General features: G+C 47.1%; 1 protein-coding gene across 9 annotated transcripts in view; it reads left to right on the top strand.

Annotated features, from left to right (window-relative positions):
* PCBP3 (poly(rC) binding protein 3) overlaps positions 1-27,546 on the top strand; it is a 92,212-nt gene that overhangs the window by 52,856 nt on the left and 11,810 nt on the right. For 3 of the 9 annotated variants that reach the window (XM_068949578.1, XM_068949576.1, XM_068949577.1), the window contains 10 exons: positions 506-529; positions 1,562-1,594; positions 2,374-2,490; positions 3,325-3,456; positions 3,827-3,955; positions 11,131-11,172; positions 16,947-17,025; positions 17,866-17,925; positions 20,883-20,935; positions 26,769-26,938. In XM_068949578.1, the coding sequence (XP_068805679.1) occupies positions 506-529; positions 1,562-1,594; positions 2,374-2,490; positions 3,325-3,456; positions 3,827-3,955; positions 11,131-11,172; positions 16,947-17,025; positions 17,866-17,925; positions 20,883-20,935; positions 26,769-26,938 (839 nt within the window). Of the gene's footprint in view, positions 1-505; positions 530-1,561; positions 1,595-2,373; positions 2,491-3,324; positions 3,457-3,826; positions 3,956-6,540; positions 6,685-11,130; positions 11,173-16,946; positions 17,026-17,865; positions 17,926-20,882; positions 20,936-26,768; positions 26,939-27,546 lie in introns of all 9 variants that reach the window. The other 6 variants (XM_068949579.1, XM_068949573.1, XM_068949572.1 and 3 more) reach the window with 5 other exon arrangements.

Here is a 27,546-nt window from a genome sequence, read left to right as displayed (position 1 = left end):
CTGGGCGTGCAAGCTGCTGTCAAGTGGCTCTTCCCTCTGCTTACGTGACCTCTTGGCAAGTCGCTTGGACTGCTTCAAAGCCACCTGCTCAAACGGTTTTGCATCCCCACAACCTTGTGCCCTTGCTGGAGGGGCACCATCGCACGTCAAAATTTTGGGTACTCTTCTCTGCAAAACAAGAACTGGGGAGAGGGGGACAAGGACAAACCCTCAGTGGGGCCTTTGTTAAAGTTTGCATCTCTCCCCCTTTCCGGTTACTGTTGCGGCACGCGCCTTTCTTGCATCTGCTGCAGGAGCTGCAGCTGTGCTGAGAGTCCCCACAGCATGGTGCTCATGGCCCTTCTCAGATACTTCCCCATCAGCCCTCCTGCTGTCCTTTAGCTAGGGACAGCGCACGACAGTGATGCTCAGTGTGCGCACCAGGTCTCTGTTTTAAAACAAGATTTGACTGGATTACCTTCACATCTTGTAATGTCGTTTCCTTTGTGTTTGCCTTTTTCTCTAGGAAGTTGGGAGCATCATTGGAAAGGTAACGATGTCTTTAAATATGTAGTTAGATACTCCTTGAATTGCCTGCACTGTTTACTCCCTGTGTTCTGATGGACGCTAACTATCTTTTTCTGAGATGTCCCTTTAAATGTTCCCTGTGCATGAGCTTATCGCTATGTTTTCGTGATAGAAACGTTAGGAGACCAACAGAGAAACCAAAAAGTGTTTCCCTTTTAAAAAAAAAAAAAAAAACCTACCTCGTGCTATTTTTTAGCTGCTTCACTGTGGTTGCTAAAGCAGATGCTTATGATCGTGTTCTCCTGATATGTTAATTAAATACATTCATTAAGAAAGATTAAGAAATGTTATGGGAAACAGTTTAAATTCCATGGTACTTGCCTCTAAATACCACCAAAGAGCATTTAGCTTGTGCAGAAAGCTTTATGGGAGACTCTTCCATGGTGCTATTGATGCTTGCTGCAGTATTTTGGAAAATTCTGGCTATATAAGGACTGGTTTCCCAGTATTTTTAAAAGGCAGGTTTATGGTGGCAAAGATTTGCTGCAAGAACCTCTCTCTCCTTTTTTATGCTCGTGCCTTATTTTTCCTTTAGCCTGTCAGATCTGGAAAGATTCATAGTTTTACCTGCTTTTTATCTGGATATAAAAATATTAGATTGTTCTAGGTACTAGATGAAAAACAGCCCTTCTAAAGCACCCTGACATGTCAGCTTTTCTGAATATTTGGCAGATTTCTGAGGTTTTTCCGTGCTATTTTTCTCCTAATAGGAAATTCAGAAAGGAAGACTGAAGCTACAGTTGTGCATTGTTAGCTGTTTTGTCTTTACAGTATGTTAAAGACATGGGAGCAGATTGCAAAGGGGTGGGTTTATACTAGCCTACCTAGAAAATGCATCACATGGGAACGGAGGGCCAGGCATCAGAGAACTGCCGAAACGTTCGGTTGTGTGCTACCGAGCCTGAGAGAAAGGTCTGAATGCATTCAGAAAGGCTTGCTTTGAAGGTGCAGCTTGACTTTTTACAATGGCATGTGTTTTTGTCTTTTATTTCAGAAAGGAGAGACCGTGAAGAAAATGCGTGAGGAGGTGAGCAACCCTGACCTACTGACCTATAAGACAATTTCTAAGACCAGCAGGGAGGAGTTGGAAGGACTGATGGGCTGTTCTGTCTGGGGGCAGGGGAGCATGGACAGTTATTTGCCCTATAAAATAATGTGCAGTTACTCACAGGTTCAGTCTTAAAGTAAGGAAAAGTAAGCAATCTGCACAGCAGTAAAATTTCAGCTGTCCTCAGAGCTCTTTTTTCCATTTTTCTGCTCTGCATACTCTAGCAAATTTCTACTACGTTTAATGGGAACTTGCTAGAGCCAAGAACTTGATATTAACGAAACAGTTAAATGAACTTGCTTGCGAGATGTGTGAGTTTGTGTACGATTGTTGTGTCTTTAGATACCAAAGGGTTATCATATCAGTGAGGAACACTCTTTTTAAAAGCAGTATTCCCATGAGCAATCTTTTCTTGGTTTTGTGGTTTTGCATTGCAGTGGGAGAGATTCAAAGCGGATATTTGGAAACCCTTTCCGAGGGTTGGGATAAGGCAGCACTGGAATACACCATTGGGGGTAGGTGTGGGATCTAAATTGCTGGGAGTTTTTAAGATTAGGCAGGCTATTGTAAGACAGGGACTGGTGATGCCCACAGACTAAGGGAACAACCTGCTCCCAGGCCTCCTGGGGCTCTCTGAGCTTCTGCTTTTGTGCACTGAGCCTTCTCAGGCCTGAGCAGGATCACACCCGATGAAATGATTGCACATCCTGAATGACTGCTTGGCTGTGAATATTTCAGGGCTGCCCTTTTCTTTCTAGAGCGGGGCAAGAATCAACATCTCAGAGGGGAACTGCCCAGAGCGAATTGTGACCATCACAGGCCCTACTGATGCCATCTTCAAGGCTTTCGCCATGATCGCTTACAAATTTGAGGAGGTGAGAAATGTGAGCCCTTTCCCACAGGAGAGCAGAGCAGAAGAAAAGGAGCAAAGGTCTGTGTGTATCTGAGATGGTCCACTGGGCTAGCAGACCTAAAGTGTGCCTGCTGCAGTGGTCAGCCATGCAGATAGGCTTGGTTATCTCCAGCCCATCTGTGCCTGGCTGGACTAGGTTACAACCTCGCAAAAACCCTCAGTGCAAAACCTTTTACTTGGTCCAGGCATCTATAGCTAAGCAAGAACTGAGCTTCAGGGAACTGTCTCAGAGATCTTGCAGTTAATTTCAGGCTATCTAGAAAGACAGAGGGAAAACACATCTCCTAAACGTTTGTAGGATCAAAATAACTTAGTTCATCATTGCAGTGATGGCTGGCTCTTTCCTGGCTGTAACATATTTACACAAACGGAAATACAGCAAAGTGGCTGTGGATTTTCAGATGTTCTTTAACAGGTTGCTTTTTGAAGCCCTTTAGGATTATAATTTCCTATGAAAAAGCTAGAGCTGTGCTGCAGCATCACCCTATGATGCTTGTGAATCAAGAAGTTTTAGTGGGACTGCGCCGGGGGAGAGAGGGCTCAAGTGACACTGTTGCAATGACAGAAGTTCTGCTTACCCCTCCTCCTTGAGTTCACCAACCAACCCACTCCCTGTCATGCTGGAAGAAGTCCCCGAAGAAACCACCAAACAGGGCAATGCTGTCTGTAGAGTATCTGCATGAGCATGTATAGCAGCTATGGGCAGAAAGCAGCCAGGGTTTGGGGGATATGATACCTCTTTACTGGCATGTGGTCAGATAAGAAGGGCTGATTTGTTGTGTCCTTCTTTCTCTAGGACATAACCAACTCAATGAGCAACAGCACTGCTACCAGTAAACCTCCGGTGACGCTGAGACTGGTCGTGCCAGCTAGCCAGTGTGGCTCACTGATCGGCAAAGGAGGCTCCAAGATTAAGGAAATCAGGGAGGTAAATCAGATCTGTTTTACCTATTGCATATAATCACAGCTCCTTAGATATGATTTGCAACCAAGGAGGAGACCTGGAAAGGGGGATCTTCACGCAGCCAGCGTCACGAGCCATGTTGCTTCCCAGGACAGTCCTGCTGACATAGGAGGACACAGTTTTCATTCCTCGGGGCCTAGCATGTAACCACTCAGACTGCTGTGTGCTGGCAGGGTGCTGTGTCTGACCTAGCACAGGGCAGTTGCATCTTGCTGGAGGTGTGAAGTGCTGGAGCTGGAGATGGCTGCAAGGGACGGGACTATTGGGCTTTTCCATTCTTGAGCCGCCTCAGTTCAGATTTGGGACTTCTCCTTCTCTCTCTTTCTGTCTCCAGTCCACAGGTGCTCAGGTTCAAGTGGCGGGGGACATGCTGCCCAACTCCACGGAGCGGGCGGTGACAATCTCGGGGACACCCGACGCAATTATCCAGTGTGTCAAACAGATCTGTGTGGTGATGCTGGAGGTACAGTCTGTAACAAAGGGGGTAAAGTATATAGGAAAAAATCACCTGCCACTGCAACAGCGCTGAAAGCTGTGGAACATGTCTCTGTTATTGTTCACCACTTGTTATTGGAGCACTCTCATGTCCTGGTATCTTTATTTTAAAATCCACTCCATGTGTTTCCCCCCCCCGTGCTTGTATATTATTTCTAGAGTCCTGAGCTGGAAATCTGCTTGGTAGGGTGCCAAAAAGGAGACTGTTGGTGTCATAGTGCCGGGTTAGCTTCAGGAGCGAGGTTTCTCAGAGGAGGCTACGCAGGCTCTGACAACCTTAGCCTAGTGGTCACAGCAGCATAGAGGATGCTGTGGGAAGAAAATAGAGACTGCATCAAATCCTGTAAAACCCTAGGGCATTGGCTTCCTCTAAACAGGCTTCAGGTGCCCTACACGGCTGGGGCTGACCCATGACTGAGAGGAGGCCAGCGCGTTCTCTGTGGTTGAGGGAGCCAGGAGAGTAGCTGTGGTTGGGAGAGTGCAGAAGGAGGAGAGCTGAGGGCATGAAAAGAAAACCCAGGCATGGGGTCCGAGCCTCCAGGGAGGGCAGAGCAGGAAAATATGCTGAGAAAGGCTAGTGGAAAACAGGGCCCGTGGGGACAGTAGGATGCCTAGATGTGTGACCAGGGTGCTGTTTTCTGGGAGAAATGCTGATGTGCAGCGCTTGAGGATCTCTGCGGTAGAGACATGCTGCTGTATCAATGACTTATGGCCAGGAACAATCCCAGCTACGTGCCCCAAATCCATGTGTGTCACCTTGGAGGAGAGAAAGTCAAAGAGGAAACTACATGAAACAATGACAGCTACCCCTCGCAGCGCTGCCCAAAGGTGGATGGACAGCAAGCCCATCTGCTTTGCTGTGCAACCCAGCCCACGTGTCACTGCCCCTTTCATGGCAAGTAGGAGGACGTTTACTGCTGGAAGAGCTTCGAATGAGGAATCCAAGGCTTTCTGGACATGAAACAAAACCAAACACAAGCAACTTCTAGTTAACAGGGCATGGCCAAGAAGAAATTGCTGTTTAGTATGTTATCGACCAGTGCTGGTAGCCACACTCGCGCTAATACGCTATACTGCCAGAGAAGTGCAATTTCAGTTGTGCCGTTTGGGTACTGACAGGAATCGACGTGATGCTGTGGACTACAGAGATGAGCAGAACTCCAGACCTGCCCAAGCGGATGCTTGTAGGTGTGTCATAAAGAGTCTGTGGCACTTGTTCTCACCAATCGAAACAGGACTTGCTGATCCTCTGTCCGGCTCAGCAATGGGAAAGAAAAATAAAACCCATGAATTTTCTTGCGGTTTAAAATCTGGAGAGTCCCTCGACTTTAACAGTTCACAGAGCTCCTTACTCCAAGAGTTCACCTGCTCCTTACAACGGCTATGTCATAAATTATCTTGACCAGAAAAATTGTTGCTCAGCACCTCTAAGATTTGGAATACAATGAAAGAAAAAACAGATTTGTGATTATACGTGCTGTGCTTTGGTCATACAACTTTACTACACACTAATACTTAATATGAAGATTTGAATATGCTAATGTGTAGAAGAATAAGGAATTGCCCATAAAATAATATAAACATAGTTTATACTGCCTACTGTTATATATTGGTAATAACCGAGCTGTTTCACTGATGGTTAGATTCAGAAGGACTTGCTCTGAAATCTCCCTTTTAGGAGAAAACGGACACAGAGAGAACTTCAGTGAGAAGATATAGTGCATCGTGCAGACGTTGACATGTGGACTACAACTTCTGCTGTGACTTATCCACAGGCAGATCAGGCTACAGCATCAGAGGAGAACGTCCTGGCAAACAAGAGCGGTGCTGCCCCAAGGCACTTTGCCAGAGGAGAAGGGAGCGTGAAAAAATATAGTTTAGTGCCCGTGCTGTTGTTATCTGTCTGCTGAGTTGAATAAGGAGTTTCCAGTGCGCAGTATTAGAATAAGATCTCTGGAAACGTCGTTGTTACCATCTGAGGGTTGTTTCCAGCCTCTTGCAGGACACAAATTACCCCTTTGCCCTAGCGAGTGGAGCGCCTTCCAGAGCTTGGCACTCTGGCCAAAGCAATCACTGCTGCTCGAACTGGCGTCCGTGGGGCACAGGGGGCCTTGGTTGTGGTGACAGCACTTTGCAGTGTTCGTTACGAAGCAAGGCATGTGCCAACTTGGATAGCCAAAACCGAACCAAGCAGTAAAAACAAAGCTTTCTGGCACCTTTGGGGTCTCTACAGGGAATTTGGAGGAAGCCTCAAGTCTAGACTATGAGCAACAGTTTACAGAGAACAAAAGTGAGGGAAAAAGCTGAGCTCAAGGGAGTGTTATGGGGTGCTATGCGCTGGCAAGGGAATTCCCACATGCAAGGATGTCCTTTTCTCCACTAACCGACAGTTTCCCACGTGTCCTCCTGTCTAGAAACACTGTTCACCTGCTGTGGGTGTTGCTCGCGCGTGGTGGCCCGTGCTCCGTCGGGTGCTTTCTAACACTCTTTTTGCCGTTGTTTCAGGAAAGCTGTTCTAATGTTCTCTCTCCCTCTCCTTGTCCCTTTTCCTAGTCCCCACCAAAAGGTGCCACCATTCCCTACCGCCCAAAGCCCGCCTCCACCCCTGTCATTTTTGCAGGTGGTCAGGTAAGAGCCGACCCGCTTGCAGCCTCCACTGCCAACCTCAGCCTTTTACTGCAGCACCAGCCGCTGCCCGTTAGTGCACTCAGGTTTCTTGCCTTCTGACTTGCATGGTGTCATCCCATCCATTTCGTGCCACAACAGATGGACTGAAAGCTCTTTGCAGAACCGCTGGGAGTTTGCAACCCCAGACACCCGGCTTAGCTCCTCTGCTTGTTGCTGGAGAGTAAGAAAAGGGCTGGCCTGGGGAAAGAGGCATTAACTCTGCTGTGCACTCATGCGTTGGTATGCCTTGTAGGAAATGGCTGGAGATAGCACACAGGTTCTAATGTGGCCTGGGGAAACCTGTTTTTTCAGATGGCTTCGTGCGCTCTAAGTATTAATCCTGCAAGTATTCACACACCTGTGAGTACTGGTTATAAATTTGTCTTTGGCTTAGTTTTGCTTTATTATACCCAAATTCAGTACTTGCTGACCTGCATGAAAGCGAAAAAAGAAAAAAATTCTCATGCAAGGAGAGGCCATGAACATGCTCCCACAGTGGCTGCCAATGTTTTTTTTATTTTCTGGCATCTCTCCTGAAACAAAAATAACTTAGCATAGTTGTAATTGGACAGAGATAGGAAGGGCTATTCCCAGCCCTTCCAGGATGGTGCCTCTGTTCCTGGCAGTGTCCATAAAAGGGTTATTCCCTGTCACTGGTGCTCAGCCCAGCGGGGTGGTGCTTCCCGGGGAACTCCAGCAGCCGCTTTCAGGCTAAACTTCACTGCAAAGATTGGCCTCATTTGCGTCTGTGGGAGAGCCTGTATTGCATTGCCTTCAGTGGCATTATGCAGTGGGTAAACCTGACTAAAAATGAGGTTTGCAGTTATGATGCAGTATTTCTAATAACCCTTGGGAAGTGAGAACGCATTTCTGTTTGTGTGCAGAATAACCGTCAGCTTCCATGGCACGTGCACGCGACACGGGCCAGGAGTTTGCCCATGGCATGTGTTCCTGGTTGATGACACTCCTTTCAGTTAAGATAATGAATATGTGATTTGCTTAAAACATGCATCAGGAACAGGTTTAAAGCTTTTAGCTGAAAAGCAACATCAGGTTAGCCTGTGACCTCACCTGTGTTACTGTGATCTCCCCTGATGCAAGCCAGGAATGCCTTCTGAACCTGGATGGCCACCCTTGGTCTGGGAGAGCCCCGAGGGAGAAAGGTCCTGAGGTCAATACCCCAAAATTGCACTCCCTTAATGAGAGAAAAGTGTAAACCAAATCTGAGGTCGGTGCTTTGTGAACAAGTGTAGATAAACAGATGGCAGCTTTTACAAAGAGGACTTTAATCATTCTTTTTTCTGTCTAATCTAATTGCCTCTCCTTGTAATCAAAGGCATGTCCATAGATGCTCCAAGTACAGTAGGGCATGAGTATCCAGTCAGACGGGTATTTTCACAGGAGCTCCAATAGATATGTAGAGCCAGATCTGGGAGACAACTAGAGACCAACTAGAGAGAGACGGTCTGATTTTCAGGGAAAACAAGCACCAGAGCGTTCATTGACTTCAAGTCAAGTCCCGAGCTCCTGGTGCGTCTGACTCCAGTGGTTTCTATCTGGATTGAAAAGCCTCTAAATTACTCCCTCTCTTCCACACCCAAGAGCTCTCTGAACACAGGCATCCGCAGCCAGCATTTTCCTTTGCGTTAGCTGTGCCTCCAACTAATGCCTTCCAGAATAACACTGTACAAGTTATTTTGTTTCTCCCAAACCATAATAAATAGCAGAAAGGCAAACTACGTATGGAAACACATGACCAAAGCGCGTGCTATTTCTAGTAGAGTGCTGAATTAGCATCTCTTAGCCATTACCAGCCACCAGAATCGGGATGAGCGTGCCTGAAAAAGAGCTTTGAGTCCAACTGTTTGATGAACTGTATCTTCTCAAAAGGGAGAGTAAGATGGATATAATTTTTCTCCTGCTGTTAAATGGTTGGTGTCTTGCACAGAAGCGATGTCACAGGAAGATGTGACCTTCCAGAAATAAGAGCTCTTCCTTTGCCCTCTGAGTCAGCACTGTTGAGTCCTTTGGCTCTGACTGATAGGTGACATGGAGTGAACCGGTTTTCCTACCCCACACAGAGAACGCCAGGTTATACCACTGGCTGTGCCGCAAGGTTTTTGCAGCTCCTTTTGTCTTTGAATTCCCAGCAGCTCTTCTGTGCATGGCGTGTTTCTCAGTTGTCAGCATCCAGGCCATGTGCCAGGAAGCCCTGGGGCCTCTGAGTCATGCTTCCCTTTGGGTACCCATGTTGGTAGCTTCGGGGAGACTTTCCGGGAGTGATGGCGTGGGTTAAACCTGCAGGAACTCAGGAAGCTGCGTGTAAGGCAACCTGAGGGATGTAGTGGCTGCTGGCAACCTCCAAATAGCTCAGCTCTGCAGGCTGCGGTTCCTATATGAAATGTTACTGTTTTAGCAAGTGAGACCCAGGCAGTATAGGGACATGTCTGTTGCACAGGCTGGTGCCCATGGAGTTTCTGGTGCATCTGTCCAAGACACCTTCCTGTCTTTAATTAATTTTTTTGTAATTGCACAGAATTTTGGCTAATGTTTTAATCAGCAGAACACCCTGAAGAGGCTGGGTGTTTATCTCAGATGTTGTCATGGATGTCATGCTTGCTGTGGTGCTCTCTGTTGCTGCCTCATTGTTGCAACCTCTGCAGAATGATGCACGCGTGCCCCTAACCGTACAGCGTGGTTTTACAGCCTTTGTAAATTCCACCTCTACTTAGGTGCAGGAAGCAGTGAGCAAAACGTAGTCTGCTCCCAACAAACCAAGGATCAAATTAAACTGGCCGGAACAACTGAACTTTTTAGGGCACCCTCTGTCATATCACCATTAGAGCGCCAGTCTCTGTCACACTGGGATGCTGGCAGGCAGCAGGACTACCATTTCTGTGCATGGAGGTTTGCCTCCTTCCTTCTCCAGGCTTTCAGGGGGTATCCTTTACACTAAACACTGTTGTTTCCAAATGATGCTGCAGTTTCCAAGCGGTTCAGAGATTTTCTTTTCCAATTCTTTGCTATCTTTACTCTCCCTTTTATAAAGTGTTATCCATCTTTTATACCATTTCTTTTGGAATCATCTGAATAACGTGTCAACTAGCAAGATACGTTTTGTTAGCTGGTAAAGTCCCAAAATACTGGGCGCTCTAGCGTCTGGCTCTTTACCTAGAAAATGGTGCTTGTTTTCAAGGTATTTACAGAAGCAAAAGGATTGCTACAGACGATGGCAAACAAACAGCTTAACAAACATCTGCATGAATGCATTAATTATAAATGGTGAAATGCATTACAGAGCAGACAGCCTGTCCCTAACCCCTCTCCCACGCTTTAGGGGCACTGGTAAGACACAAGTAACATGCTGCCCAGCTGGCTTTCTGCATGGGAATGTATTTCTTCCCAAAAGAGTATTGGAGTACATGTGTAGTTTTTAAGTGTGTTAACAGTAAAGTACCTTAAACCAAAGATGGAGGGAATCACCGTTGCTGCCTTATTTTCTAAGATGCTGAGATTAAGTTTATGTGCGAAGGGCAGTGGTGATATAATCATGCAGCGGAGATTGGCCTGCTAATTCTGATTTGGTTAATAACTTCCGTGCCGGAAAGCATGACGACAACCTTATCGTTCTACTCCATGCAGTTTTGGGACTTTTAAATAGCTGTTTCCTTCTTTTGAAAAAGCCATGCTGAGCTCAAGCCCTTCGAGATGCGTGGCTGGGTAGCTCAGCATACTGTCCGTTTGATCAGAGAAGTACGTCTCCATTGCTGTGGTGGAAGTTATCCAAGGACTTGCTGTCTCAGTGAATTTTACTGATTGTACTGGCATTCACTGCAGCATGGAAGGGGGATCTTCGTTTTGGATAGCCAGAGAGGTGTGCAGGGCGTCTGCTTGCTGTACTGGGGAAAGTACTGCCCTCATCCCCTTCCGTGTTAAAATTCAACCTTCATCATTGACAGCTGGTGATGGCAACAGATACTTAAAAAATTATATTCATTCAACAGACATGCCTGCACGCAGGAGGCTGAAAGGTGTGTGGTCCCGTCACTTCCCAGGACATGGATCTGTGCCGTGGAAGTCCAGCTTTTAGGCAGATTCTGTTTGGTGTTGCAATGCCCGTTTCCCATAGAGCGCTTTGTGAACCACTTAAATCCCACGCTCTCGTTTTCACTTGTAGCAGAGCAGACTCTGAGATGAGAAGTGCGCTTGTATCACAACACTTAGGCTTCCGCATTTGATTATTCGGGAGCGTTGCCTGCTTTTCACCAGGCAACTTGAAGTGCTGGTGCAGACGGCAGTGACAGCACGGGGTCCCGGGCAGAGCAAGGTGGGAGCGTGGTCTTCTGTTTCGTTCATACGTTAACAGCTTTCCCCCATGTTAGACAGCACAGGAGCAAAGCACAGGGATGATAGTCCCAGTGGAGACTTAGCCGTATAGTCCTGCCAGCTCTAACGACATATGTTTTTCTTTTGCAGGCCTATACAATTCAGGGACAATACGCTATTCCACACCCGGATGTGAGTTTTACCCTAATTCTTCTTATACCCTTTTATGTCACCTGCATGCTACTGTTAATTAATATAATATTAATATTAGAAAATAATATTAATAGCATATTTTCAAAGTAACTGGCCATGTGTAGTATCTGTAATACCTTGAATAGCCTTTTAACCTGTTAGTGCTAAATTTTCTTAATTCTGAGGACTTGGCCTGATGCTAAATTATTTGCATTGTTCAGTGCTATCCCTTTGTTATCACGCAAACCATATTCTATGCATTTTGTGCCTCGAAACAAGCAAAGAAAAAAAAGACTTTCCTTTCTATTTTCCCCCTCTCCCTAAAGTGTTGGTAACCCAACGACTTATTCAGGTGCTGAGTGTCTTCTGGTCTTCTCAGAGGAGGCTATTTCACTTTCTGAGCACTGCTGGTCTCTCGCAAGCTGGCGTCTCACTGAACGTGCCCTTTTTCCTACTGCAAAAAGGGCATCCAAGTCTCTAGTGATGCACTGTTATTCCCCTTCTTTCTGGATTAACTGCTGCTTTAGACTGGAGAGCGGCTTTACAGTCCAGCTGTTCAAGATGTGCAACTTCTTGTTCTGTGATGAGGAGGGTGAGATTCTCCTGCTACTGCCTTGTGTGGGGTACCCAAAGCAGACCTGGTGCCTTCTGACGCCTAATACCTTCGCTATGAGTTTGGTGGGATGGAGGAGAAACAAGAGGTTTGGAGACGCATTCATTCCTAGTTGAAGTTAAGGCAGGGGGACATGTCTTTTTTGTGGTCCTTTCCAGGGTGACTGCAGACATTGTCCATGCAGACATTTAAGCTGTGCAAGCTGTTTTCTGATACTCCCTGAAGAAAGAGGGGGAAGGAGGGATGAGTACAGCACTGATCTGCAGTACTGGTCCATGCTGGATCTCACCTCGCTGACCAGTCTGTGTGTCCGTGGAGGAATCAGAGCAAAGCCTAAAGGAGGGGGTGACCTACAGCAGGGCCACTGAATCAAGGGTAAATCCATACCACTCATTCCTCCCTTCCTCCTTTCATGTGAAAATAGCATTGCCAGCACACAGAGAGGACAGGCCATGCCGTGCCACGTAAGGAATATGGGGCAGGGAGAGTGATGGAGCTCTCTCTCTCGTAGACAGAGTGCGGTAAGGCAAGGTGAAAGACGGCTCCAAAAGCTCCAGCGCCAAAGAGGAGAGGCTGCCGCTCAGGAAGGTCGTTCCAGCGACCTTCTCGCAGTGATTCAGCCACCCTCAAACACAGGGGCTGACAGGAGAGGCCCTGGAGGGATACGCTGCAGCTCATAGGCTTTCGTGACAGGCAATCGTTTGCTAGCACAGTCGTTCCCACTCTCCTATCCCAGGGAGTACTGCAGTCACCCGTTTGCTTTCTATGACCTTCAGACGAAGAAAACATCCGGGTGGGTGATTTGCTGGGGTCGGGCCAGGCTGCAGGGTGCTTGGAGGTGGATGGGGATAGGCCCCTCACAGGGGTGGTCGATAGGAAGGTGTGGGGCTGGTAAGCGTTTGCTGAGCTGCCTGTTCGCAGTACTGGCTAGTACTCTCCGAGGAGGTGAGGGAACTGGGCCAGCGAACTTCTTGTTGCTTGTGCTCCTGACAGCACGTCGCTGCCCACCCCTCTGCGAAGCACCAGCAGGACTTCGGTCAGCCTCCGCTTGACAGCTGTCTCATTGGGTTTGGCTCTCTGTCGTCCTAGGAGGGGACATCACAGACACAGTCTCTGCTTCATCTAGCGCTCCTTTACGTGGAGACAAATGCTGTTCAAACTTCAAGTGCAGCTGGCCTTGGCTCTTGCTCAAATCCCCCTGCTCGCTGGGTGCCTTTGGAACGACAGAGACACAAAACATTTTGCAGGGGGACTTGTAAGAAATGAATGCTTGGCATATCTTTGCATAGCAATACTGATAGAAATAGAAAACTAGTCTATTTTAAAGGATTTTTCTACGGAGAGCAGCAGTGAAGAAATAAAACACCAGCAACTGCTCGCCGGCAGCATAGAAGTGGAGGTTTTCAGTGCCTGGTCATCAGGAAGACAGCTGCTCGGCTTTTGTAATTTGTCTCAGCTGCTGAGGGATGGTTAACAAACGCTGAGGAGCTCTTGGAAAAAACTGAGATTTTCTGAATGTGTTGGAATAAGGATAAAAAAAATCCAGAGAGTCCCAATGCGGAAGCCCCTTCCCACTGACATCTGTGAAGATCACAGGATCTTCAGTGAGAACTGAGCAGAAAAAGTCGCTCTGCAGATGCTAGATAATTGTAAATTGTATGGTCTGGGTGGAAAGACCTCACCATAAATCTTACATGCTTAAAGAATTTGATATGGTTCAGTATTGCCCTTTCTGATGGGCAAGTTGGGTATTAACTCATTTGATTACCTCTTGCATAATTGAGAACCAGGCAAAACTGTCCAATACCATAAACACATGCTTCCCATGATGTTAATGGAAATGATTAGAAGTTATATTTTTATATATATATATATATATATATATATAACTTCTAATATATAGAAGTTATATAAATTTTGTTCTTAGGAGCAGTGATTTCACCCGTTCTAATGGAGGACAGAATTTGACTTTCCATGGGACTCCAGTACATGTATTTTGGATAGCCTGGTATAATTGTTGCTAAGAAATATATTTTTTTGTGCTTTTCATTTTTGCTCCCTAAGTAAAACATAAATAAACATGACCGTATATTTAGCGAGGGTAAATCAATATATTCTTTGTCCCAGTTTTGCTTTTCAATCAGTGGCATTAGAGTGTTTTCCTTGTAATTATACTCCTCTGTTTGATAGGAATGAAATACGTTATGGTACACATAGTGCTGTGGCAATATTTATGCTTTAGTCAGTGCTGGAAAAACAGTATCTGTGTCTTGTTGGCCACACTCTGGCCTGCTCCCACCAGATTTGCTGAGACTTTTGGAAGGAGTTGTTTGTATAAAGGTCACATGTTCCATCCTTATTCTTGTAGCTCTCTCACAAGGATCTGTCATTTTAGATAGCGCTTGGCAGTGAAATCCGTCTTGAGCAAATTCTTAAGGTATTGTCCTTGCTCTTATAGATATTTGTGTTTAAATGGATCCTTTCTGTAGATTCCGCAACAAACTCATGACTGTGGAATGGGCAGGATTTCAAATACCAGAACTAAAATCTGAGCTCCTGTCTTCATTTCCTCCCTTGGGCAAAACCCATCCAGGTCAGTCGGAGTGTTGCCTCATGAGGGGCTTCAGGATTGCCCTGAGTACTCATACCCCGTTTTGGAGGTGGCACATAGGCTACCTGCCCTCACAAAATTTGCAGGGGAAGACAGAAGGACAGCCTGTGGCAGCAGGGAGTCCGGGGGCATTTGGGAGTGGAATAGGTGCTGAGCATAGGAAACCTCCCCACACGAGGGAATTGCAGTGTGCACGCTCATGGGTATGAACCAGACTGGCAGCTGATGAGATGCAACCAGGCATTTTTGTGGGTGTCTAGTGATGCTCCATATGGATGTACGTTGGTAGAAAGCAGTGCTCTCCGGTCCCTTTCAGCATTGCCAACGGGGTAACTCACCTTTGGTCTGTACGAGGAACTCAAGTTTGAGAAAATGCTCTCAGGTCTTTGCTTCCAGCTTTTTCTAGCCTGTCAGGAAAGAGAAGAGGGTGTTTTATGCAGTGCAAGCATTCATGTGGCAGCTTTTATTGTAATGCATAGACATAGCAATCCTCTCTTTCTGTGCAGGTGTTTTTCAGTGCTGTCATTGTATCACGGGCATTTGCTAAATACCAGTATTAAAACTATTTCTTAGAAATGTTCTGGTTCAACAGTAGAACAGATTCTGGCATTTTCCCCTGCCCCAAGCAGCTGCACAGAACGCTCTGTGGCTCCTGATGCCATCCCATCAGGCGAAGCAGGACTCCTTCCCCACGACACCGTTAGGAGCATTCAGGCAAACGAGCAGCCCGATCAGCTCTGTTTCCCCAGGCCTTCATGGCAAGCTCCTCTTCACAGCTCCAGCAGCAGTAAGCAGGACTGCTGTCATGCAGAACAGCAATGTTGGACAAGTTTCCAGATGCTGCAAAGGAGGAGGAGGTTTTATCTAGAGCTGTGCAGCAGCTGCCTGTGGTGTTCCTTTTGGTGGGACTCATAAGAATAACCTCGCTAGCACTAATGTCCTTCAGCTGACCAAACTCCACCAGCTGCCTTTGAGCTCAACAGAGATGCTGGCTCTACAGCATTAAAATAGTGGCAAAAGAACAAGTGAAACGTGCAGAGTTAACTTTGAAAGGAGCACAGACAGGACACATCTGGGTTTAATTTCAGGAAAAACAAGATAGAAAACTTACAAGATTCGGAAAAAAGAAAGGAGAATACTGAAGACCATGTTATCTGCAGGAGTACTGGCATTCCCAATCTCATCTGGAGCTGGTTGTGGTTCAGCCTGGTGCAGGCCTTCTTTAGCTTGTTTTCTGTGTGCTACACAGAGAGATTTGTACGTGCCACGTCTCGTGCAGCAGTGAGACCTTTCCCCTGGGCTTGAGCGAACAGGCAAGGGCTGAAAGTCCTCAAGGCTTTGCCTGGGTAGGTTACCCTCTGGTACCTCTGCGGTGATTGGCAAGCATTTCCTGTTTCTGCAGCTCCCTTCCAGTCTTTCACCTGATCTCTTCAGCTCCCCAAGTCTTCTCTCTCCAGCGCTTCACCCTTACCACTGCTGATGTCAGACCTCCCTGCACTTCCTCCCCCCAAACACACTGCAGGAGCAAGGAGTTTTTTGAATATTGGTCCCCCCCCAGACATTGAAATTTCAACTTCTGCCTCTCCCTTGCTGCGGAGGGAATGGGTGCAATGAGCTGTTTGCATCTGGGGGATGATATGATCCTGGTAACTCTCTGGGCACTATGAAATCACCAAGAGGGAGGTGATCTCATGGCAGAACTGTTAAATTTCAGCCCACTTAATTTTTTTTTTTAATTTGGAACAGTAAAACAGAGCACAAAATGTATTCCAAACAAACTCCTCTCTATGCAATCGCTTCCTGATGGGGCATGAAAAGATACCCAGCACAACAAGGGATACAAGGATCTGAAATACCTACTGGTCATGGTTGAAGCCCATATTTCCGCAAACTGCTAAGGGGCTTGGGTTTGTAATGCGTTTGTCAAAGCTGACGGTAAGAGCTGCAGTTTGCCTGCCGCCGGAGACATTTCCCATCGGATGCATAGCACAAGAGCACATCTACTGCACAGGGAAATGGTCACAGTGTGGCTCCAGCAACACAGGAGGATCTTCTAAATATTGGCATGGGCCAGCCTCAGATCTGGCTGTAGCTTTGAAATACCTCCTCTGCAATAAAACTTTACTATAGCGACCAGCAGCCGTTTGCAGCAGGTTGCAAAGCCTGAGAAAGGAAGGCAATGGCTGGAAACCTTTTGCATATAAATCCTGCCGCTCCTTTAGCAGCTCCCTGTTTCCTCAAGGCAGAGAGGGCTGCTTACCCTTGGTGAAGGAGCGAAACCATTTTACAGGAGATGGAAAGTAAGAATGGGCTTCCTGCTGGTATCGTACTTCAGACCCTGATCAAGCACTTCTGTGAAAGATTTGGGCTTTATTGCATCTTACCCAGGCCAAGTCCTTCTGTTAATGTTGTTTTTGCCATGTCTCATCATGGCTTCCTGTTTTGTTTTGTTTTTTTTTTCCATTATAATTTTGTTCTTGATTTTCAGTGTGACTTGTTGTACTCTATAACAATAACCTTCTTAGCTCTAATGTCCCTCCTACCCCTCAGCAGTTGACCAAGCTCCACCAGTTGGCTATGCAGCAAACCCCCTTTACTCCCCTTGGACAGACCACCCCCGCTTTCCCTGGTACGTACCCAGACGCCCTTTCTAGATATCCTTCTCTTCTTACCTGTAGAGTTTCTCTCTCTTTCTGAACTCATTTTATTTAATAGAAGTAAATAGGACAAGTAAAACTGAAGTTGTAATGTCAATGGGCAAAAGTTAACAGAGAGACTAGATGGATGTTTTGTGGTTGCTCTCCTCACAGGCCAGCTCTCGGCGGTTAACTGTGGGTGTTCAGTTTGCTCTTGGGGAAATCATGTTTATCCTGCTTCCAGCTTTGCTGGCTTTTTGAGCAGAAGTGAATGAGCGCCAGTATAAACCTTGACTCTTTCTAGCCCAGTGGCGATAGCATGCCTTACTGTGTATCGATCCGGACTAGATGAGACATCCCTGTTTCCCGTGCAGGGTGCTGCCTGCCCATGCAAGTGGGGAAGGCTTCTCTGTGCCCTTCCCCTTGGAGCTGGTGGCTGTCGGGGAGGCTCGCCACGTATCTGAGGAGCGGTGCAATGCTGCAGTGCATGAGGCGAGGAGGACGGCACCCCTCCGCTGGGAAGAGAGATGGGAAGGAGACGCAGCTGCAGGGAGCTGTGTTAGCAGGGAGGACAGCCAGAACTGTAGTGTCTCATTAGCGCTATTTGCAAAACTGGTGTTCCAGCTAAAATATTTCATGGCGAGCTAGGAAGCAGAAAGAGCACAGGGGATGCAAATACTTTAAGTATCTTTGTTTACTCAATGGTCAAAGTGCCGCTCGGAAATGCCTTTTCTGACAATGTGTTCATCATATTTTGAGCTTCCTAGATGAAGTGACATTGCTTATCTCCTTGAAGGCAAAAGCATTAAATCTGTTTCTTCTTTGCTCTTCAGGAGAAAAGCTGCCCTTACATTCCTCCGAAGAAGCTCAAAATCTGATGGGCCAATCATCAGGTAAAAAAAAAAAAAAAAGCTACAGGGAAATAAGTAGGCTTCTATTGCAATATATTTCTTAAATAGGACTGTGCCATTGTGCTCCTAGATAAATTGTCTTATTTGTGGAGAACACGGCGTGTTTTCTGGTGGGCAAGGAGAGATCAGGCAGTACAGTGCCTGCCTCTTTTGTAGAGCATGTCAAAAGAAACACACCTGTATTTTATTACCTATTTTCTTGATGTAAAGATGTGTAAAAATTCCACCCATGTAATGGAGAGACATCAGAGTTATCACCCCTATTCTTGCCTTTAATTTTGTATAGACTTCTCCCAGAAACAATAGAAAAATGCCTGTGGGAACTGAGATAGCAAGCAGTTTTAGCCATCTTTAAGCTATTCAAGGTGAGCTACATTTTTAGTGGGGCAGGACACTGAGGAATCAGAGCAGGACGCTGAGGGGTCATAGCCTGGTTGTAATCCTGGAGAGTTTTCTATTTCAAAACGTCCTGTACTGACAGCTACATGTGGGTCCATATGCGCTGAATGCCTTATCTGGGCATATGGGGAAACATCGTGTGGGCACTTACCCCATGTGAGTATGCAGAAATGTTCAGCCCTTCTCATCTGGTCTTTGCACAAGCACTGCAGAAGTAGAACTTGCTATCAGAGGAAGAAAACACTGGCGAAAGGTTTGTTCCAGTGCACTGTGCTATAAAGTCAGCAGTAGGTCAGCAGGGTGTAAAACCCAGACGGGGCTACTTGGTGCCGTCTTTGGCGCGAGTACACCAGGCACAGGTGAAGGTGGGCGTAGGGCTGCTAACTGGAGGATTTGTATTCTCGTCCTCTGCATTTCAACCCTTTTGTGCTCCTGAGGAATAATGTGTTAAAGAGACTGCCTTCGAGTAGGTGCCTGTGTATTATATTCAGACGTTGCCTCTTTGCAGGGGAGATTCAGTTGTTGCTCTGCCAAATGGTGTAGCTAGGAGGCTACATTCAGTAAAGTACTTGAATTGTACATTAGCAAATAAAAGACACTTGATCGTCTTATTTCTAGGGGTAGACGTTGAAATGGGATTCCCGTGTAAAGCTTAATTCTGATGTATGTTTTGGAGTCTGCAGGTTTCAGCTGGGGTGAGAGGTTTGAACTGTGGGAGTAGGCAAACGGCTATCCATCCGATTTCTTTTAAGATCAGTCCACCCGTCGTCTTTTCTCAGTGCAGTCCCAAGGCCAGTCAGGGATGTAGCACTGCCACAGCCGCTGTTCTGTAAGAAAATATTGCTTTGACAATGCTGGTATCCAGACAGATGTCATTTTGACCTGTTGGTTTTTAACTGCCAGCAAAACTGGACAGGAACTTCTCTTTCGCTACACAGAAAGCCTTGATGGAAATGCAGACCAGCAAAACTTGATCTCTGCTTGCCTGAGCTGCCCGGTGCTTTTGAGGCGCTGGCAAATTACCACGTAGCATATAGCAGCTCCTCTGGATTTTGTGCCTAGCAATTCAGTGCTGCTGCTGTGCTGTTTCATAGCAGCAGAGTAAATGGCACCTTCACTGCAGTGAGTCAGGGAAAGTGAGAAAACATGCAGCATCTGACCCTGGCCAAATTGCCTTTTCTTCCTTTTCTTTCAACAGTTCCGCTTTCTTTGTCCTTTTCTTTCCTTTACGTCCCCTTTATTCCCCTCTTTTGTTGATGTAGACCTTGCTGTCTCTTAGACTCTTGAACACGTTGATCTTAAAAGCCTTCCTTTGTAGTTTATATTCTACAGTTATGGTTTTGTGGTTACTGTACATACCTATTAGCCACCAGCCAGCTTCTATCTTGCAGGGTTGCAGTAGGATGTCCCTATTCTGGCAATGGTGCAATTTAATCTGGAAACCTGTTGGTAACACAGGTTTCATCCTGGCCTAGGAGTGTTCCTACATGCTGTCTGTTTACGTATGAAGCTGTATATGGTAGTCTTCTCGCTCCAACCTTTCCCACCGTAAAGGAAAATGTCCTTCCTTTCCCTAGAGAAACTGAGAGGAAGCAGATTGCTGCGTTCACTGGTTACTACATGCTGTGGGTTTCCACATAGTTTTGCAGGGAAGCAGGCTCTAAATCTGCATATCCTGAATCCAGCCACTCCTGAATCCAGTTAGTGGGCACGTCTTAGCAGTGGCTGGCTTGAATTCAGCATGCAAATCTGTGTGGCCTTAACTTGCAGAGTACGTTGCAAAGCCCAGCAGAGGAGGGTTTCACAAGGATTTCATCTCCCACACCTCAATGCGTGGCCCCGCAGCATCACCTTCCTGCACCTACACCCCAAGGCAATGTTGCCATGGTGCAGCACTGTCACACCCCCAGGGAATCTGGTTTTGGGCTGCTAAGTTGTTTTCTTCAGCGAGTTGCTCTGTATCGATCTGCACAGAGAAGACTGGAAAGCGCATGGACAACGTTCCTGATGTAGCATTCTCCCCATGGCAGGTTTGCTGTCTCTAGGGTCAGGTTTCCTAGCCGAAAGGCTGCCGGCTTCTGCTTGGAGGAGGACTTCGAAGGAAGTTACTTTTTTAACCTCTGTCAGCCTCTGCCTGGTGGCGCTGTAACCTGGCACTGTAACATACCTGCCTCAAAAGCCTTTCTGCGTGGGGAAATTGAGGGTGGGAAGGAGGAGCTAGCTGAGCAGTAGCACAGCGGTTTCCCTGTGTGTCTTGGGAAGCAGAGGAGAGTGAGGAAGGCATCTGCAGTCCGCAATATGGCACCTCATGAGAACCAGCTCGAGAAACCCAGGGGCAGCAGGGGAAGGTGGTAACCAGCTCCAGAAGAGTTAGGTAGCAACCGTCTTCCTCCTCCTTGTACCAGAATGTGTGATCCCCTTCCCCTCCTGGCCCTGGAGCAGTATGCAGCATTTGTAATGTCTACTGTTATGGTAAAGTACCAGGAGATCCACCACACTGCCTCTGCAAGCTATAACCATTTTCCCTTGCATATGCCCAGGTTTGGATGCCAGTCCCCCGGCCAGTACTCATGAACTCACCATTCCCAATGATGTAAGTATAGTGGCTCCGAACGCTTCCTCTGCCTGGCTCTGGATGTGTGCGCACGCATGTGTGTACGAGTGTATATATACATATGTATTTATATATCAATTTAAGCTGCAGATAAACTACCCTGTTAAATATCCTTAGAGATGCCCCTTCACCGAGATCACTGATGCCATTTGCGCCGTTCCTACAGTCTGATTGCTGGAGGGAGGTCAGGCAACAGTATAAAACACAAGTACCCACTGGACTTTACCTTTTTGATATCTTTCCTAGGTAACATCCTCTTTAATGCTCCTTTTTCCTTTTAAAGTGAACTTATTGCTCATGAAACATGCCCAGATGGCAGCACTCGGGAGGCGAAGGAGCTCCCAAGCCAGCGTGAATACAGCGCTGAGCATTGGCACAGACTCTGCCTTGTTGCTTAAATGTGTCTGGCTTTGGGCTGAGAAGAGAAAGGGTTGCCCAGTCTATCCTTATGCTCTTTGCTGAGGCCCAGCATCATTTGCTTAATGTATTGCTGGCAGATGTGAAATGATGTTTCAGCTTAAGCATGTTTGCTGGTCGCTTGCAGAGGACATAAGTAAATATTGTTACTAATGCCACAAAGTGCCAAGCTTTTAAAGGACAGTGCATCTCATTTTGGTGTTAGTGGCAGTCAGATTTTGTTCTTATTGAGGGAGACATTAGGGTGAAGTGGATGTTGGACTTTGATATTCATTGCAAGAAAGCTGGAGTCATGTTGGGCACTGAGTGGTAAAAGGAGGATGCTTGGGAATACTCGGGTGGGAGTAGGTGGGATGGAGAGCTCACACAACTGGCACCTGGATCCAAGACTCTCACTTGCTTCTGGACTTCTGGATTCCCATGGGTTTGATAGCCAGCCTGCGGTCAAATCAGGATCAGGGCAAGAGAGGAAATGACTTCCAACACAGTCCCTCAGTCCATCCTTCTCGGGAGTTGCTGGATGAGGTCTAGCAGCTTTTTCCACTTCTTCCTGCTATTTAAGGGTTGGGCTGTGATTTAAGAGAACAGCAGTGAGCCTCGACACAACTGCCTTGATACGTCCGCTCCTTCAGGACACGTGCAAGGGCTCCTTCCGCTTGAGAGATGCAGCAGTGAAAAAACTTTGGAGCATCCGCCTGCTGAAATCCTCAGAGACATTTCACCCTTGGGCAAACCAATTGGGAAGGCCCTGCAGAGGAACACATGGGAGACAGCACCAAGGCTGTGCACAGCCACAGGACAGCTTTCCAAATCTACTTTTGTTCTTCTGGTTAAGAAACCCCTCTGGGAGATCTGCACGTGCTCCTGAGGCTGCAGTAACCTTGTCTGCCTAGTGTGGGAAAACATGGATCAAGCAACAGTGGGTGCATCTTTGGGAATATTGACCTGCACCTTGCAAAGGGGCCTGCTCTGGCATTTAAAGTGCTGGTTGACCTGCCATGGGGCTTGGGAGCATTCAGAGCACGTGCTTTCTAAAAGCTTGGCTCAATTCAGACCTGTGCTAAATGTTATTGTCTGGATTCTCCTTCACCTGCTGAAAAATACCTCCTTAGCTCGGCCTTCTGTTGCTTTAGAGGCTCTTAAATTCGTGCTCTCACCTTCCCTGGAAATGGAGGGACAGGCTTGGGTGTCTGTCTCTTAAAGTAAAGCATTGCGAAGCTCATTTTAGGTGGCATAGGTTAGCTTGCGGCTGTGCTGCAGAGAAAGCAGGGTTCAAGGAAATCTGATGATGAAATCCAGCTATCACCTTATTCATAAGGCTTGTGTCCAGTTTGATTTCCTCAGAATCTTAACAAATAGAGCCATAAGGGATTTGAGACATGACCCTGAAGGCAGCATCATGCCATCAGCTTCTGGGCGCCAGATCTTGTCATTCCTTTGACTGTCAGGAGAAGCTTGAATGCTGTATAGAGATCTTGCTGAAAATTTCCTCTCTAAATAGATTTGGCTCCAATTGTCTCCATAACAGGTTCCCAGATGTAAGGGACTGTCTTTTGTTGAACCCTCTCTAGGCTGAGTTACTTCTACACTGTGAAGACCAGGATGGATGAGTGCTGGGCTGTACATCATGCTGCCCCCGAGAGCTAACTGATATTTTTCCAGTGCTGCAGTGCGGCATGCATTCAAGTTTGTTAACCATCACTACCCCTCTGCCTGATAGGTGAAGAATAAGGTGATGAGTTGGACATGGCTGTGGGTGACTGACTCTGTGAAGCTCAGGAACGTTCACTAGGGGATTGTCAATAGAGTCTTCTGCAAGGCTTAAAAAGGGAAACTTGTTAGGATGACATCATGCATGACAGTGTCATTAGTCAGGACAACTGCAGGTCATTTCTCTGCTCTTTCTAATCCCTCTGTTTCGTAGAGAGCTCTGGTATGCTTGTTGAGCGAGTGGCAATGAAAGGAATCTGCCCAGAAACATATTGCCATCTCACATTAAAATCTAAAAACCAAATAGGACAAAGCATCTCTTCTAAGGTGGACGTTGTTTGACAAGACCAGCGAACATTTAGAGAAGTAATTGTCTCCAGTTCTACAGAGAGCAGCAGAAGTCCAGCAGCTGCCAGGCTGAACGTCTGACATTCAAAATTCCCAAGTGTGACCTTGGAAAGGGGCTTAAATGTTCACAGACAAGCAGGACACACAGATAGACCTCATGCATATGTTGGATAAGCTGGACATCTTGATTTGCCTTAGGAAGCTGCAGTGGTGCTTAAGGAAACTATAAGTTGATGCACAAATGAGTAAGAGCAAATCTAAAGGCCACCTCAGGAGCCACTGAGAAAATTCAGCCCTCTGGACCTAAGGAAAAACTGTATTTTTTTCAAGAGTATGAAAGACAGGTTTTTAAGTAGAATTCTCATCTTTTGCTGGTGCTGTAACCATGTGGTACTTTCGACCTGCTCTTCGTTCTGGCAAAAGCATATGGTGAAACTGAGCTTCCATGCGCATTTTTCATCACACTGAAGGAGCTAAGGGGGGGAGGGGGTAACACAGAAGAGGCAGACGGATCCTCCTCAAAGGGCAAAAGGGTGGGAGGCCACAGGCACAAGCTGCAGCCAGGGAAATCCCAAAGTGTAAGGAAACTCCTTTTCCCTGAGAGCAGGGTCACCCTGGGACAGGGCATACCGAGGTGGGCGGGCTCCATCCTTGGGGGTGTCCTACACTCACCCTGCTCCCAGCCCTGAGCATCTGGCCCTGGCTTTGGGATGCCCCTGCTTGGGGCAGAGACCTCTCACAGTGACCTCAGCGTGCGGCTGACTATGAAACTGTGAAAGAGACATGCGTTATTTGAGATAAACCCATGTTTCGTAAACATCGACGGAGAATGTTTTTTCAGGATGCTGCTGCTTCATGTTGTAATCATCTTTGGGCCCTTCTGTAGACAGAAGGACAGGGAATTTGTGTGTAGGACAGGATGGAGTGAGCAATGTGAAACTATTAACAGTGCATGATTCCACCTACTGAGGGGGCATCTGGAGTTAAACTGACCCTTTTGGTAAGTGGCATGCTTATTTTCTTCTGGTTATGCATTCTATATCAGCATCTTCAGGTTAGTTGTGATTAGCAATGTGATAAGCGTAGAGAACAGTCTGAAATATGATTTATTTCCATCCTTAGACACTTATAAAAATGAAGGCTTTATCCAGTTATTAGATAATGAAAATCTGTTTTATAATGCTAGATGTGTTAAGCATGTTCACTAGGGTTCATCTGGAAAAGATCGGGCATTAAAGATGCTGTGAGAGATTCCTTTTGTCTCTCGTGTAGATGGCTCTTCAGAGAACAGTAAAAGACAGATATTGTGAGAAATTACTGTGATAATAGTTGGGTCTTCTCCTTAAACCTACTCATTTCCAAGCCTGGCAGAGGTCCGAAAAGAAAAATGTCCTCAAAAAAATTCTTGAAAAGGATAGGAGATGACAGAGAATAGATAAGGGCTGTTCAATCAGTCCTGAGCCGTACGCTCTGCTGTCAGGCTGACTTCAGGTTGTTCCCCAACGTGTGCTCCGTGCTCCATATGAGGCAGCAGCAAGCATCTCAGCGCTGCAGTGATGTCTTGCATTGGTGACTCTCAGAGGCTGATCCTGGCCCCAGCACCCAGGCTTTGACCCTCTGCAGAGAAGACCTGTCTGCCTTGGCAGGACTGGGTTGGAAAAAGAGTCCTTTCCTCCAGCAGCAGACTGGGGAAATGGCACACCTCTGGCCAGGCTCGCTCAGCAGGCCTGGGGAACCATCATGAGCGTGTTGCCAATTGTGGTCGGGATGAGGTGCAGTAAAACGCTCTGTTGGGACATGAGTTTGGAACAGCCCCAGCCCTCCCAGTTGCCTGAATTGTTTTGTGAATGTAATGCGGAGTTAACCTGCGAGCTGAGCGGAAGCCAGAAGCAGACCTGAGTTGTGACCAAGGCCTGATTCTCTTACCAAGATGCTGGCTCTGACACTTCAATGTCTGATTTAATGATTATACAGATATTCAGGGACTTTAAGCTTGTCCAATCTCTATGCTGCAATCACATCCCCTGTCATGTCCCCAATGCTATTTATTACGCCGTGAGGCAAAGAATCACACTGAGGGAAGCTGGCACACTTTGAGAGCGAGCTAATTGGACTTCTGCTTCACAAGAGACAGCATTTAGTAAGTGCTTTACGTTGGAATTTAGTGTGGATGGCTTGCCAGAGGTCTCCGTGCACACCACTCCCACCCTGTTCAGAGTTAGCTCCTTCTGTCCATCTCATGCAAGCATTAAGTATCTCAAGGAGATGAGCCATCTTTGGAGCCGTATGCCCTGAAGTGTAGTTCCGAAAAAGCCAGCAACTCCACTGTTCTCTGTTGCAAAACCTTTCTCTTATGCTCTCTTGCCTCTCCCAGTGTCTATCTGTTCTTCATCCTCACCGTTGCCACCTTTTCCATTGCTGTGAGCCTCTGGTAGATGCTGGAAGTGGCCACATCTGCCCACAGTGGCAGCCAGCTGTGAAATGGCAGCCAGCAGAGATGAGTGGAGAGAGCTGATTGGTCTCTCACCCTAGGAGACAGCTTCTTGGGAGAAAGGCTAGGTCAAGAGCTTGGATCACCATGAACTGCACCTGTTGCAGTGAAGTTTTTATGCTCACAGATGTGAGAGCCCAGTGCTATCCACAGGGCCGCTTTTCACATGTGCAGAGCACGTTGTCCCCTTCCTGTTCCCTTACTCAGTACCACCTCTGTGAGCTCCCCCCACTGCTGCTCTGTTCCCCTGGGACCCACCAGCCGCACAGGTATGTCAGCGGGCACTGGGTGAGGGAGTCAGGATGGGTCCTCCCCCTCCTCTTCCCAGATGTAAATCCATGGAAAGGGCAGCAAGAGGAGTAGGTTTGCCAGGATGTGCCTGGCACTTTGCAAAGACACGGATGCCCAACAGGCTCAGCCATCCTTCCCATATCACAGCAAGGGGAGATGTAGAGCTCCCTTTCCTGATGGCTTCCCATTCTGGGTCAAGGACGTGACCAGAAATAAGCCTGGTATAATGCAGAGGTGTCTTTCCCTTTCTGAAACCCTCAGAGGTCTTTGGCACTGTTCAGATAAGGAAAATTTGCTCTCAACGGACTAGAATAAGACAGGTTGCTAAAGGTCATGATGAAAGTATACTGGGAGAACATTGCTCATATTAAGGTGGGATTCAACCCAGTGCTTTTAGTCTCTTGTTTTCATGAGCATTAAAGTCACTCACACCCTTGAGCAGAGACAGCAGTGCTTCTGTCAGCCCTCTGATCTTCACCGTGAGGTTGTGCTTGCATCCCACCAGTTACTGCCTGAGCTTCTGCTTTAAGACATTCCCTCCATACTTTTTTCTAGCTAATAGGCTGCATAATTGGACGCCAAGGGACCAAAATCAATGAAATTCGACAGATGTCTGGAGCGCAGATCAAAATCGCCAATGCCACGGAAGGATCATCAGAACGCCAAATTACCATCACAGGAACCCCTGCAAACATCAGCCTCGCTCAATACCTCATCAACGCCAGGTGAGACCCGCTAGCAGCGGCTACATGAGCCCAGCCCTGCCTCCGTGATCTTCCCATAAAGAGAGAGGCTGGCTGAATAAGTCCTGTGGGAGCTCAGAAAGTAGCACGCGCTCCAGTCACTGCAGGCTAAGAGGGGTTTCATGAGGCTTTCTGGGCCGTCGCATGACATGCCCACTGATGGTTTCTTGCTAAGTCCTCTGAGTGGGGATCAGACATCAGCTGCGGGGCCTCTTCTCAGACAAGCACCTTGGCTGGGGACTAGAAGCCACTTTGTTGCTGTCGGAGCAGCCGCAGGTTGTGCTAGAGCCAACGGTGGGGCTGGTCACTTGCCCACCTGCCATCCTCGCTTGAGCATTTTGCTTATAACTAGGCAAAATCTCTACTTTTCCCTGCAAACAAGGTAGAGCTCTCAGGCAGGGCATGGAGATGGATTTGTTCTGGTTGTGGGAAGGCATAATCCGAAACTGCTCGGTGGGCTGGCCCTGTCCTCGCTGCAAAATCCTACAGACCAACTGTCTCTTAATACCTTCTCACATCCTCTTTCACACGTGTCCAGGCCTCCAAAATGCTTTCCTCTATCAAATGAAAATAATCAAATAGTCCAATAA

Source organism: Struthio camelus, chromosome 6 (genome assembly GCF_040807025.1).
Source record: "Struthio camelus isolate bStrCam1 chromosome 6, bStrCam1.hap1, whole genome shotgun sequence".
Classification (NCBI taxonomy): Eukaryota; Metazoa; Chordata; class Aves; order Struthioniformes; family Struthionidae; genus Struthio; species Struthio camelus.
Note: the sequence above shows the minus strand (reverse complement) of the source record. Positions and strands in the feature narration are given on the sequence as shown.